At 38.5% G+C, this 12,807-nt stretch overlaps 1 protein-coding gene across 9 annotated transcripts in view; it reads right to left on the bottom strand.

Moving 5' to 3' along the window:
* The window catches only part of ROBO2 (roundabout guidance receptor 2), a 476,615-nt gene that overhangs the window by 58,827 nt on the left and 404,981 nt on the right, over positions 1 to 12,807 (bottom strand). For all 9 annotated transcript variants that reach the window (XM_040582899.1, XM_040582900.1, XM_040582903.1 and 6 more), the window contains exons 17-18: positions 11,438 to 11,609; positions 5,247 to 5,429 (exon numbers count right to left, since the gene is read on the bottom strand). In XM_040582899.1, coding sequence (XP_040438833.1) covers positions 5,247 to 5,429; positions 11,438 to 11,609 — 355 coding nt within the window. The remainder of the gene's footprint in view (positions 1 to 5,246; positions 5,430 to 11,437; positions 11,610 to 12,807) is intronic.

The following is a 12,807-nucleotide window of genomic DNA, read 5'->3' as shown; positions in this document are numbered from 1 at the left end:
CTGAAATCAGTTCAACTGATAGTAAGTAAAAAGATTTAGCTATGATTTTCAACGTCACTTTATTTGTGACCATCTGAGCAATTGATCAGTGCTTATGAAAATGTTCACAAAGACAGAAAGCTTAACGAATTTAACTCGATCAATTATTCTTCTCCGGTACAAATCTTTACCAATTGCGTGTCATTTGCTGTTTGCTCTTGTGCACAGAGTACTACAGTAGTTTAGTCACACAGCAGAAATTATACCTCTTAGGTGCCTAATAACAAAATACAAATAACAAATAGTTCTAGTGAATGACCCATAAGCTGAAAACTACCCAAAAAGAACATTTTTAGCAAGTAATTATATAACTGCAGAATCCAGACTTTTAAATTATTTTTAGTTTTTTAAGTTCTACACATATACAACTGAAGAAAAACAAAACAAAACAAATTTAATCAGAAATAACTGAAAAAAATAGGTTTTTGTTTTGTGTCTGAAATAGACTAAGTATATGAATGTTCCACTAACACATTCAATTCTCTTTCTACACAGTCAATTCTGCACATTCTGAAACTTTCTGAAGGAAGAATTTAAAGCAGGTATCTAAACAAAAAGTGTGCACCTTCTAAAATCTGAGTATACTAGGAAAAATTCATCTTTAGTAGAACTTTATTGACAGCTGTATCTGATGGGATTCTGAAAGCTACATACCACTGTCTAAACATTTAGATCTGAAACGAAACTGTTTATGAATCACAACTTTAAAGGGAACAAACTCACATAACTGGAATGCTGCTGTGGATGGCTGTATGCTTTTTAGGAAAGACAGGCCACCAAGAAGAGGTGGTGGAGTTGTTCTTTAAGCAAGGAAGCAAGTGGAACGGATTGAGCTCTCCCTGGGGGTGGATGCAGAATGAGTTGAGAGCTTATGGGTAAAGATTAAGGAGCAGGCCAACATGGGGGACACTGTTGTGGGTGTCTGCTACAGGCCACCTGATCAGGGACAAGCCTTCTACAGACTTAAGGGCAAATGTCAGGAGCATGGGGCCACGCTCTTGTCAGTGGCGCCCAGTGAAAGTACACGGGGCAATGGGTACAAACTGCAACACAAGAAATTCCATCTGAATATGAGGAAAAATGTTTTTACTCTGAGGGTGACAAAGCCCTGGTACAGGCTGCCCAGGGAGGCTGTGGAGGGTCCTCTGGAGACATTCAGAACCTGCCTGGACGTGACTCTGTGCAACCTGCTGTAGGTGACCTTGCTTCAGCAGGGGGTGGACTAGATGATCTCCAGAGGTCCCTTCCAACCCTGAACGTTCTGTGATTCTGTGAACATGCGGTTGTGAGTGTCACCAAACCTCCACAAGCATAGGTATGTTTGTCTAAGAGATGTTACCAATGGCAAACTCAAATATTAGAAAACTAACAATATTTCTTAGGGAACTCTGGGTATAAAGACAAAAAAGAACTTAAGAACCAAATTTAAAAAAAAAACCAAAACTAATTATGTATTTTTTGGACTTGACTACTGGATGCCTTAGGTTCTCAGTGCCTCCAGAAATTATTATAGGCCAGGAAACAGCAGTTATAGTTCTATAAAGTCCGTGAGGTGTCAAAACTATTTTTAAAAAAGTGAATTTTTGGCAGTGCCTCTGACATAGCCTAGTCGCCCAGCACATGTGGATCAACTGCACTGTATCATGCACAGTCACCGTGGCTCCAGCACAACCCTGTGTCATGCCAATGTACGCTACAAAGGCAATGGACAAATTCACTACAGTTACAGACAGCTGACCGTGGCATAGGCATAGGAACCAAATGCAAAGACGCACTACTTCATTTTGAAAAAAAAAAAAAAAAAAAAAAAAAAAAAAAAAAAAGACCTGTTTTGCCTCAAAGAAAAGCAAGTAAAGCATTTAGGGTAGGATGTATTGTGCCACAAACTGAACAAACCTGCCCAGAAGCCAGAAGAGCAATTTCTGAGCCCCCAGAGCTTCTTCATGAGGTGACTTCTCCCTCACAATGTCACAGGGCCCTGGGGCAGACACCACCTTCGCTCATCTGCTCTTTCCGGCTAAACTGAACACTCAAGCTGTGGCTGAAGACAAGCAAGAGTGAGAAAGCACCAAGCGGAGCCTGAGGACCAGTTCAGCAGTAGGAAGACTGGCTCTATCGCATGGGTGGCCAAGGGGACACGAGAAGAGCGAGCTTTGGTTAGTGCAACTGAGGGGCCAAGCTACACACAGAAAACTTCTCCGCTGGAAAATGCTGAGATTTATCAGCCTTTTACACTGTAACACTGAGGTATAATTAATTTTGAAGGTTTGAATTTCGAGCTTAGTTATGAGAGCAGAAGCTAATTATTTGTATTAATTATTACTATTAATTGTATACTCTATTTTTTTCTGGCTATCCATATGTTAACTAAGCTGTTTGCAACCTGCTGTTTCAGCCACAGTTCATTTATTCTTTACATATTTTTAATCATCCTTACGATAATGGTCTACCGTATGCTATGTTTATTAAAGATACAAAAACTAGGATACCAGCTTTGAATTGTGTAGGCAGAACAAAAGCAAATTTTTCAACTTCAAAAACACTATAAAGGCAATGCATGCATAGGTTAATCACTGAATTGCTTGAAGATCTGAACACCTCATGGTAAGGCCAATGTATATACAACTAACAGCTAAAGTGGAAGAAAGTTGCATTTCTCCAGTTATATCTTAAAAAATGTTTGAGATACTTTTTTTGAGCTTTAAAATCAGAATTCAGTTACATAGGACTAATGCTTGTTTATGTTAAGTTAGTTCAAGCATCTTGCCCTGCAAATTAGTTTCGTAACTGCATTATTTTGAGGAGTTAGATGAGTAAGAAGTATGCAGAATTATAATGACAGAGACATTAATGGAGATGCATTTTCTGTTCCCCAGGAATCACTAGGAGAATGAATGCTACATTTTTATCGTAGATAGGCAACAGAGGTATTTCTCCTTATATTTTAATTCTGCATATCTCACATGTTCACAAACACTTATATAGCTAATGTTTGCAATGATGTGTTGGTGAGGTAAGAGACAGACTAATGGACAGTACCTGCAGGGGTGAAGGTGAAGGACTGAACTGCAAAACAAGAAAGCAAACACATTGTGAGTTACACACCCTGATAATAAGCACTGATTGCAGGGCACGAGTTTCCTCTGGAATTTACTCAGTTGTGGTTGAATATCATAAACAGGACATTAACAGTTGAGCTTAAAGCACTAACCAGCCAGCAGCCAATGAGAAATGATGGTTGGAAAGGTGAGCAGTGAATTTTGACAGTCACATTTGAAGTTTTTCTGTGTGGACATGCTGTTCTCTGATTTGTAAACAGGATGAAATCTGAAGCATGATCTGCTATCAACTTTCCTTGCTGAAAGCATACACTATTTCATAATTCTGATGATGGCAATTGTGTGTCATGATGCAATGTTCACATCACACTCAGATGCAGCAAACATCACGAGAAGGAATGAGTTGCAGGAGACACACTGTTTATAATTACTATTATAATTATTTACAGCTACGCATTTTAAAGTATAAAAGACTTCGCTCTTAATCTCTCCCTGCCCCACCCCCAACATGCAAACTCACATACAGGACTAATAATTCTGCTTCTTAAAAAAAGAGTAAACTTAGCTTGTGTCCAAAATTTTATGTATAAGACTGTTTCCTAAGAAGAATAACAGGAAAACAGCTGTCTCTTAATATGACAAATCTTGGGATCTAGACTGATATTTCATATAAACACATGTGTAGGTGTGTGTGATATATATGAGTTTCTCAATTAATTAACACCACCCCACCCCTCAAAGAGTAGAAAGCCATTGCTGTTAAGGGAAAGAAAAAACACTTCTACAAAAAGCTTAACCTATGAATGATACAGGCCACGTGGTGATGCAAGGTGAGGTTCCACAGAAACCTGTCAGTCCAAGAGCCACTGAAAGGGTCTCTCCTCCCTCTGCTTCCACTGCTCATCTGATTTCTTCTTGGGCTGCTCAGTTTCACTAAGCCAGTGAAAAACTAATCCAGGAAGGATTGAAAACCAGCATAGAATAGTTTCCTTCTGGTTTGGTGAGCCCAGTCAGGACGCTGAGGAATCTGATGATGGCTAATGCCAAGAGGAGGGGGCACAGGACTCTTTGGCTATGAGCAGGGAATGAACGTTGAATGAACTTGGTTTTGGCAAGTTATTAGAGATGCTCAGCCACCTAGGGAACCTGTGTCCTTGGGTTCACACGTGATAACTTGTAAATAGAAGAGTGCTAAGTATAAGTTTAGGGTGATATAATGTTTACGTTCAATATGCTGCGTCCACAACTGTGCAAATCTCGCTCAAAAAAGAAATGTTTTCTTTTTTTAAATGTTAATAAGCTCTACAAGACAACCTGCCCCAATATTTGAAGAAAAGCTTTTCTATGTTAAATTAGGTTTCAGAGTGCCCCATTTTATGGTAATTCATCTGACTTCCTAAAAATCCATCAGAATCTTGAAGCACAGAATAATACACAGAACAAACAGGTTGAGGGAGGAAGAAAATATTTTCATTTGGCAACTGTATTTATTTTTGCAAATGTAGTTTTAAAAACCTAATTTGTAACTGGAGCAACACATTTAGTGAAAGAGGGATCACACTGTGAGGGAATTCCAAGGTGTTCTACCTCCAAGATGGAATATTTTATGGCTTCTGCCACAGGTAAAATTTGACCACGCTTTTCTAATACATCACACGCTTCTCCAGCTGTAGATATAGATTCACTAATTAAGCACCTCTGTTCATTACCCATGCACATGGCTTCGAAGACATGGAAATGCATGGGAATGAAGAAAATGACCAAATACTCTTTCTAACCTTCCTTGTAAGGGTCTAGACTTAATTCACATTTGAGCACATAAATGCAACTGGACCACTAACAGAGTGCCTTCTGAGCAAGGAGCAAGAGGTATGGTTAATCCTCTTTGCACTTTTTAATGCTAGATGCGCTGGAGATGTGAAAACAAAGACTGTCTTATGATAATGATGAAATGTGGTACTGAGCAATGCATTTAAAGCTTCTCATACACCAGCATTTTCACAGCATACATTTAAAACAAGCATACAAAATTCACCCAGGCCACCTTTGCTGTTAAGTTCAACATGGGTTTTAAGTAGGTTTAACAGGACCTGTTCTCTTCATGTGACAGAACCTGATGACATAGTAATAAATAGTTCCTGCTCTTACCAGCGTAATTGCTGAGTCCCTTCCTCTTCTTTCTGCGCCAGTACAGCCAGATGCTGAAACCCATCAGAATTACCCAACACGCACCACCAATGCCAGCTATAAAGGCAGGCTGTTTGACCACATCAGTGATTTGCTCAGTTATGCTGTTATTATTTTCAGTGATGACAACTTCGTTACGACCTCCTGCAGAAAAGAAATTTGAGTGAATGTTATTACAGATTCTGTAATACAATCAGGAACCAAGTACTGCAAATGAAAATAATTAAAAAAAAACCCAACAAAAACCCACAAATGGTAATGCACCTCAAAAGAATTATCTACAGTAGGAAAGCTGTAACGAGTACCAATGCACACCTGAAAACAAATGCTTCTAGAAAGTAAATCCATAATCCATTGTGATTTTGCAAACATATATTTGAAAAGATATCTCTTTAGCACTCTCCCAAGTAATCTAACTGATGATAGTCCAGAGCTTTTTTTTTAAATAATACACGTTTGTTGGTTTGTTTTTATATAAGTATAGGCAGAACACAGTGATGAGAAAATGGATCCCAGGAAACCAATTAATAAATAAATAAGTCAAGCAATCAATAAATAGCTTTTTCCAAATGAGAATTCCACATACAAAATATACCACAAATCAAAAGACAGTTCTTTCTCTCATTGTTGTCAGCATGCAAAAATTCTTACTTAACTCATTTGTCTTTGGAGCACGCTAGAATTTCCAAACTTAAAGTAAAAAACAAAAATTAAAATATGTATCTTTTCAGATGTGGCAAAGATGCATTTTCCAGCTATTATTTCAAGGGGAAAACAATCCTCATTGCAACAGCTTTGACACAAAGCAGAAAATCATGTAATTAACTGTAAGTTCTAAACAATCACAGCAACAGATACTGCTTTTTTCACCTAGACTATGCATGAAAAATTCTTAACATCAACCTGTAAGCAATAATTATGAAGAGGAATACCAATTAAAGTGACATGAATCAAAAATTACTATATAGGATCTTAAATTGTATATATTACATTAGAAAATTGTAAATTTCAGTAGATGCTCCCATTGGATTTTCCCCCTCTTTCTCTAAAAAGGAACTTTTCCAAAAGGAAAGCTTGATGGCTGGCTTGAAAATGAACATTCAAAAAAATGTGAATGGAAATTCAGGAAATGGTAAAACATATAGCTCTAGGGCCAGCACTTTTCTACTTCAAACCTTCCCTTGTCAAAAATGGTTAGTTTTAAAATTAGAAAATGCCGCACTTTTTTTCTGCAAAAAAATATGAATAGTGATTATATGTACTTTTGATATAAACTGCACACATCTGCAGTTTTGAAATTGGTGAAGGAATTATCCATCATTTCTGGTGAAAGCATTTATGTAGCTCAATCCTGGAAATGTTTATGCAGTGTTATCAGATGCCTCTATGCATGCTGAAGAGCTGCAAGAGTAGTGAGACTCTACTGAGACAAAAAAGATGCAAACACTCTGATTCTCAATTAGGAGAGTCTATCGCACACATATAAAGGTAGTAGAATATGGCAATAAAACACTGAAATGGTCATTCAGAGGAAATTATTAAAAGTATTGTAGCATTATGCCTTGCTGTGAAAACACACACATTCTTCTTCTAGAATTCAGCAACAGCTAAATTTACCACTGGCTTCCTTCAACAGAGCAGCCCCGGTGTCAGCACACTGGCTTCAGCCTAAAGCAAACAAACAAGGTCGTTGGCCCAAGCAGATGTGAGAAGCCTGACACCTCCGGTTCTATTTGCACGGACACCTCTTTGCAGGAGACCGAGAGTTGACACCAGTTGAGTTGCAAGTTGCGAGCGAGGATCCCTCCCAGAGGGCCCACTGGGCTGAGCGTGCCCTGCCTGCCCCAGCCTGCCCCACCAGCGTGGGGACCAGTTCTGCCCCAGTTCTGCCCCAGTGCTGCCCCAGCCAAGACGCAGCTTCAGGCCCTCAGCTGGGCTCCGACCTGCACCGAGCTACTCAGGAAGAAATGCGATGCACTGCATCACATTGTTATCGCACTGTTAATGATCTTGGTGATTTTATTAAGCTTTCTCTCTTTCAGCACCATGTCAATATTTAGTAATGATGACTGTCTGCTTTTGCAAACAGACTGTTGAGGCTGTGCTGGAGCTTGGCTTGCTTTCATTCGTTCTGTGCAAGAAACAAAACAGGCCTCCCGCAAACAAAATAGGTCCCACAGAAGGATGCTGACAGACTACAACTGCTAATACATAAAAAGGCAGTACACCAGTACCGGTATCATGTACCAGTCTGCACTGGCCATGCTGGTAAGCTTTACTAACGTCAGAGCCTGGCAGCTGCAGCCATCCTTTCCTGTACTTTTCTATTTTGTGTCGCCACTGCCAAAGCCCAATGGTTTCCAGCCCTGATGCAGTAAGTGAGAATAAAACTCAGTGAGCACCTGTGACAAGAAAAAGAAGGGAGGGAGTGGTGGCTCTTTCATTGGATTTTCCCCTTTTTTTCTGCCCACGGAACCAATCCATAGGTGCACCCCAGTGCTGAAAGAGGAAGTGCTGAGAGTAAAATTAATAGAAAAAGGCACTCTATGGCATGCTTTTCCAGGAACACAATTGATTTTCCAGTAGAAATCAGCATGGGAGTTGATGTTGCTCTAATTGCCATTAACTTCCAGTTAATTTCTGTGCCCTTTGGAGGAGAGGTAAAAGCAGCGGTATGGTGAGCAAACAGGTAACATCACTGCTGCCATGGAGAAAAGTGGGCATGGAAGTGCTTCAGAGACACCAGCTTCGGGAGCGGACACTCCTGGGCTCAAGAAAAGATCAACTGCTTCCTGCTAAGCATCCAAAAAGTCTGAAGATTGCATTTTCTTCTCTGAGGTCAGAAACCAGTCTCCAGAGAACGGAGGACGTGAGAGCAAACTGCAGAGCACCTGGGGAGAGCTTTCAGTGGATTTTATGCTCTCCCTCTCTTCTAGGGGAAGGTGCAATCTGTTTCCAAATTACCTTTTAAAGTTTGCAGCCTGGATGTTTGCCCTTACTCATCACTGCCCAACAATTACAACTGCAAAAGTAATAATTTCTTTAAATGTCAAAATAGCATATATGCTTTTGAATTCGATGATTAAAAAAAAAACTGGATACAGATGAATGTTAACTACTGACATTTGATAAAATTAATATAATCATTGGGATCTGGGGAAACAAACAGCATTAGTTTTGTATTTCTTTATATAATATTTAAGCAGAAGTAATAAATATGTCATCCAAGGTACCAGTGTACTATTTCATATACTGCAGGTGTTTCTGTAACAATGCTGTCAGTTCAACTAATTAGAACATAGACAAGGGAAGCGTGCGACCTGTAACGGTCCATTGTTCCTGAAGACAAAAACATAATGAAATATAATGTCTTCCTCCCATTGGAGAGTAATGAAGAACAAAACTAATTTGTTGGACCAAAAATTAATTAGACACATCAGATTCGATTGTACCTATTACTGTGAAAGTTTGCAGCTGTTCCTCATATTATTATGCCAATGATGGAATGTAAGAGTGAACAGGCCAACTGATGAAGAGAAATAATAGCTATACCATTAACCAACATTGCTGTTATCTCCAATTTTATTTCTGGTTTTCCAGGTGAAATTTTTTAGCATATCAATAGTGACCATAAAAATTTCATTCACGATTCTCTTTGAGTCTTCCATAATTTTTTTCAGTGTCCTGCCTGAAGTATGGGCACAGGATTTCTGTAACAGTGATACAACTTCTAACTGAAGAAATAATATACTTCCTCCTGCTCTATATTCTCCTGGTTTCACTTTCTGGATTGTCATGGGTCTGCTATCTAGAATTGGTCTGGGAAGTCAGGAGTTGATTATCCACCATGAAAATCAGTTATTTTCAGGAAAAAAACCCACCCTTCTTAACAGAAGAACACATCCTATATTTAGGAATAACAACTTTTATACTCTGGACTCTGTATTTCATGACAATGAAAGTCATACTGGTTAGCAACATGGCTTAACTCTTCCGCATCACTGATGTGCTCTCTCCACAATCCACAATTTCTGCAGTTGTTCATTCTGTTTGCAAGGTGCTAAATAGTATAGCTAAGCACCAGGCCATATAGGACTCCATTATAATAACATCACTCAATATTTTTTTCCCATTCATGACAATGTTTTGAGGTTTATTCATCAGTTCACTTTAATCCATGTAAGTACTTTTTAAAAATTTACCTAAAAATTGGTTTTCTTATGGTCTTGATTCTCAGTCAAACATCAAGTGGTACCAACTCAAATTTTCCTGAAATGGTATTAATTAAACACTGTTGCCTTTATGAAGCAAATTTATAGTCTGATAAATAACTGCCAGCAATTCATAAGCAATAGGAAAATGGGACCTAAAGAAAAGGGAGATTCAGACCATACAAGTAATAGCCACATCCAGCTTTGGGCTTCCAAAAATGAAAACAGAAATGAGAACAGAAATGTAATCCAAACAGAAAAGACTCCTTCACTTTTCATGCAAAGGACTTAAATGTGCAAGGATGCCACCAGACAAACTTGTTGAAGCAGACATCCTGGGGTCATTTAAAGGAACAAATAAATATCACTGTAAGTCTAACAATGTAAAGCTAAGTCTCCAAATGCCAAATAACGTTTTTCTTTCTTTCCTACTTTATTTGCATCCTAACATCCTTCTCCTCCTTCCTGCAACAATACAGATCTTGCCACATTTAACTCTTGATTATACCAGTCACTTTTGTAAGACAAAAGTCAGGATGAAGGGCTGTACCTAGATGCAGAGCTGAGCAGTCTGGGAATCATCCAGAAAAGCACTTTGGCGCAAGTTTAACCCACAGCATGTTAAGTGACACAAGGCTACTCACGTGCTTAAAATGCAACACACTTAAGTGTTTTGCTGGAACAAGCCCAGTGGGTACAGTGCCTAGCTAGATGGACTTCCTAGCAAAACAAGAAAAAGAAGTCCTGCTCAAAGCAAATGCAATGACAGACTAGTCTTACAACACCAGTTATTTATACAGAGGACCAAAATTCAGGCCTATTAGATGACAGCTTTCTTGCATCTTCAAAAATCAATTTTTTGCTTTTAGTTCTAGAAAACTTTTTTCCCCCTCTTTGGTTTCTGTTGCTGCCTTTTTCAAAAACCAGTGCTACTTTCAACTCCACTCTTATATTTCTTTCTCCAGTGACAATATAGTCAAAGCTGACATGCCCCAATTTGTTTTGATGAATAGGGAACCTCAATATAATTAAATATTTAACCAATGTTTAGGAGATGGCCTTTTCTAAAGGTCTACACATAATAGAATGGTCTGTGTTTGGGTCATTGTGTTGACAACATTTTCTAGAAAGAAAACATTTAATAACATCAGAAGACCCACAAAAAAACAAAAGCCCATTTAAGCCATAACTAAATTAGGTAACACAGATGAATCAACAAAATTCCTGTATTACATACTCAAAAGAGCTGCTGCTCTGCACAGCTCATTTAAGTTTTGCTAAATATAGTTACTTCTCCTACTCTTACCCTTTCCATATTGTTCCAGGCTTTATAGTTTATACTTGAGAAGAATTTCAGAAGAAACATATTCTGTGTTTCCCTCAGGTCAGGAAATTAATTCAGCGTGGAAACCACTACTAAGAAACAGTCATTTCAGAGACAGAGATGATAGTACTACCTTTGCGCTCTATTTGGACTTAAGTCTTTGACAGATGAAGCTCGTTTGCTTGGGATACCTGAGAAACACTGACTTCTAATGTTCAGAAAACCAACTGTAAATAGTGCCTTAGGCACCAACGGTCTGAGTTAGGCAATATTACAGGAATCTGAACAGAAGGAAAAGGGAACTTGAGCTGTTAGTTCCATAAATCCATCAACCTCCACAAGTGGTAAATTATTATTTTTTTTAAATTAGTTTCACTAGCTAATCTGCATTTTCACAAATGTCTGCGGAACAGATTTCCCTCCATTGGCTGTGAGAAGTCTGCACAAAGAGAAGACCAGTCGTCAGCAGGCAGTGATATGTTAAAGGCTGACTAACGAGCTCTATTCAAACCCTGTCTTTTGCTCCATGGATTTTTATGCTTCCAGAAGTGATTTATGAAAGCATTTCTGCAAGTCAAAACAGGCAAAACAAAACAACAAAACAGACAATCACTTACCAATTATTATGGGTTGTGGCTCACTTTTTACTCCCACACCTGCACTGGTGCTTGCAGCAACTTCCACGCGGTACTGAATACCTGGATATAGGCCACCTATTACTACAGACCGAATGGCTGCATCTACTGTTTTGTTGATATGAAATCGAGTCTCATTACCTAGGCACCAGATCTGGGACAAAAGTTGATGTGTTAAAAAATATGAAATTCTTCATACACATAAACAATTGCACATAGATACGACATATCAAGGTATTGCATGACAATCACTTATTCTGGACCTCCTAACAAGGTTACTTTCCAGGAGTAGCTGGAATTGGGATGATTTAGCTCAGCAAGCTATCCCAGATCAGCACAGGACCAAGACAGCTGCAAAAACTGCTTGCAAATACCTCTCTGGACCCTACCTCTCCACAAAGTGCAAACTCTCTGGTTACACTTCTTAGAAGCACAGAACAGAATCATCCAAGTGCTAAAGAGGTGTTACACATTAATTGAAATCTTGTTCAGTAATATGATTATCACAAAACCTTTCCTAAAAAAACCCCACACTTTTTTCCCATTCTTAATTTCTCACAGAAGAGCAAAAGGACACCAAATAATATAAGCACCTCTTTAAAGTGCCAAAAAGAAACAATCTTCAAAATTATTTTCAACTTCCTTTTACTGCACAACAGGGATATGTGAAATTTCTGAAATGGAACAAGTACAAACTCACTCTTTACTGCTGCTTTTATGATTACTTACATTGTTCAGGAATCCAGATACTAGTTCCTGACTCATTTACTTTCTAATTAAACAGAAAAAACACTCTATAATATCAGTTGGCATTTTGTGATGAGAATGGTCTATAATTTCAGAGTGTTATATCTCTTGCTTGTACTCTTCCACAGGCTTTTCCCAAGAAGTTTCAAAACTAAGACCTTCAGTTAGTGTTATCTACATATACTGCTTCTGTATTATTAAAGAAAGCATTTACTACCATTCAGGAAAATCAATACGTAAAGATATCACATGTACACTACATAATCATAATAGTAGAAGAAAGCACTGTTGGTGAAACCACTATCAGCAGCCAACTGACATGTCTAAGCAACAGCAATGTTCTCTTTACTCTTATTTTTGACCCTGCTCAATATTTTACCACACCTTATCTTTTTTTCTGTAAAACAATGAGAAAGACTGGGAAGGCAAGAGAAACCCTTTTTCTCCTAAGCTTTAGTAGATCTTCTTTGCAGGCCAGAATCCATTAGGGTAAGAAACTATTGCATTCATTCTTTCACTCCTTGTCTGTCCTGGTCTTATGTTACAACAGCTATGAGATGCCCCTAATTAAAGTAATTTAATTCATAAACGAATTTACAGGCACT

Source organism: Falco naumanni, chromosome 2 (assembly GCF_017639655.2).
Source record: "Falco naumanni isolate bFalNau1 chromosome 2, bFalNau1.pat, whole genome shotgun sequence".
Classification (NCBI taxonomy): Eukaryota; Metazoa; Chordata; class Aves; order Falconiformes; family Falconidae; genus Falco; species Falco naumanni.
This window is presented reverse-complemented; position numbering and strand designations above follow the sequence as displayed.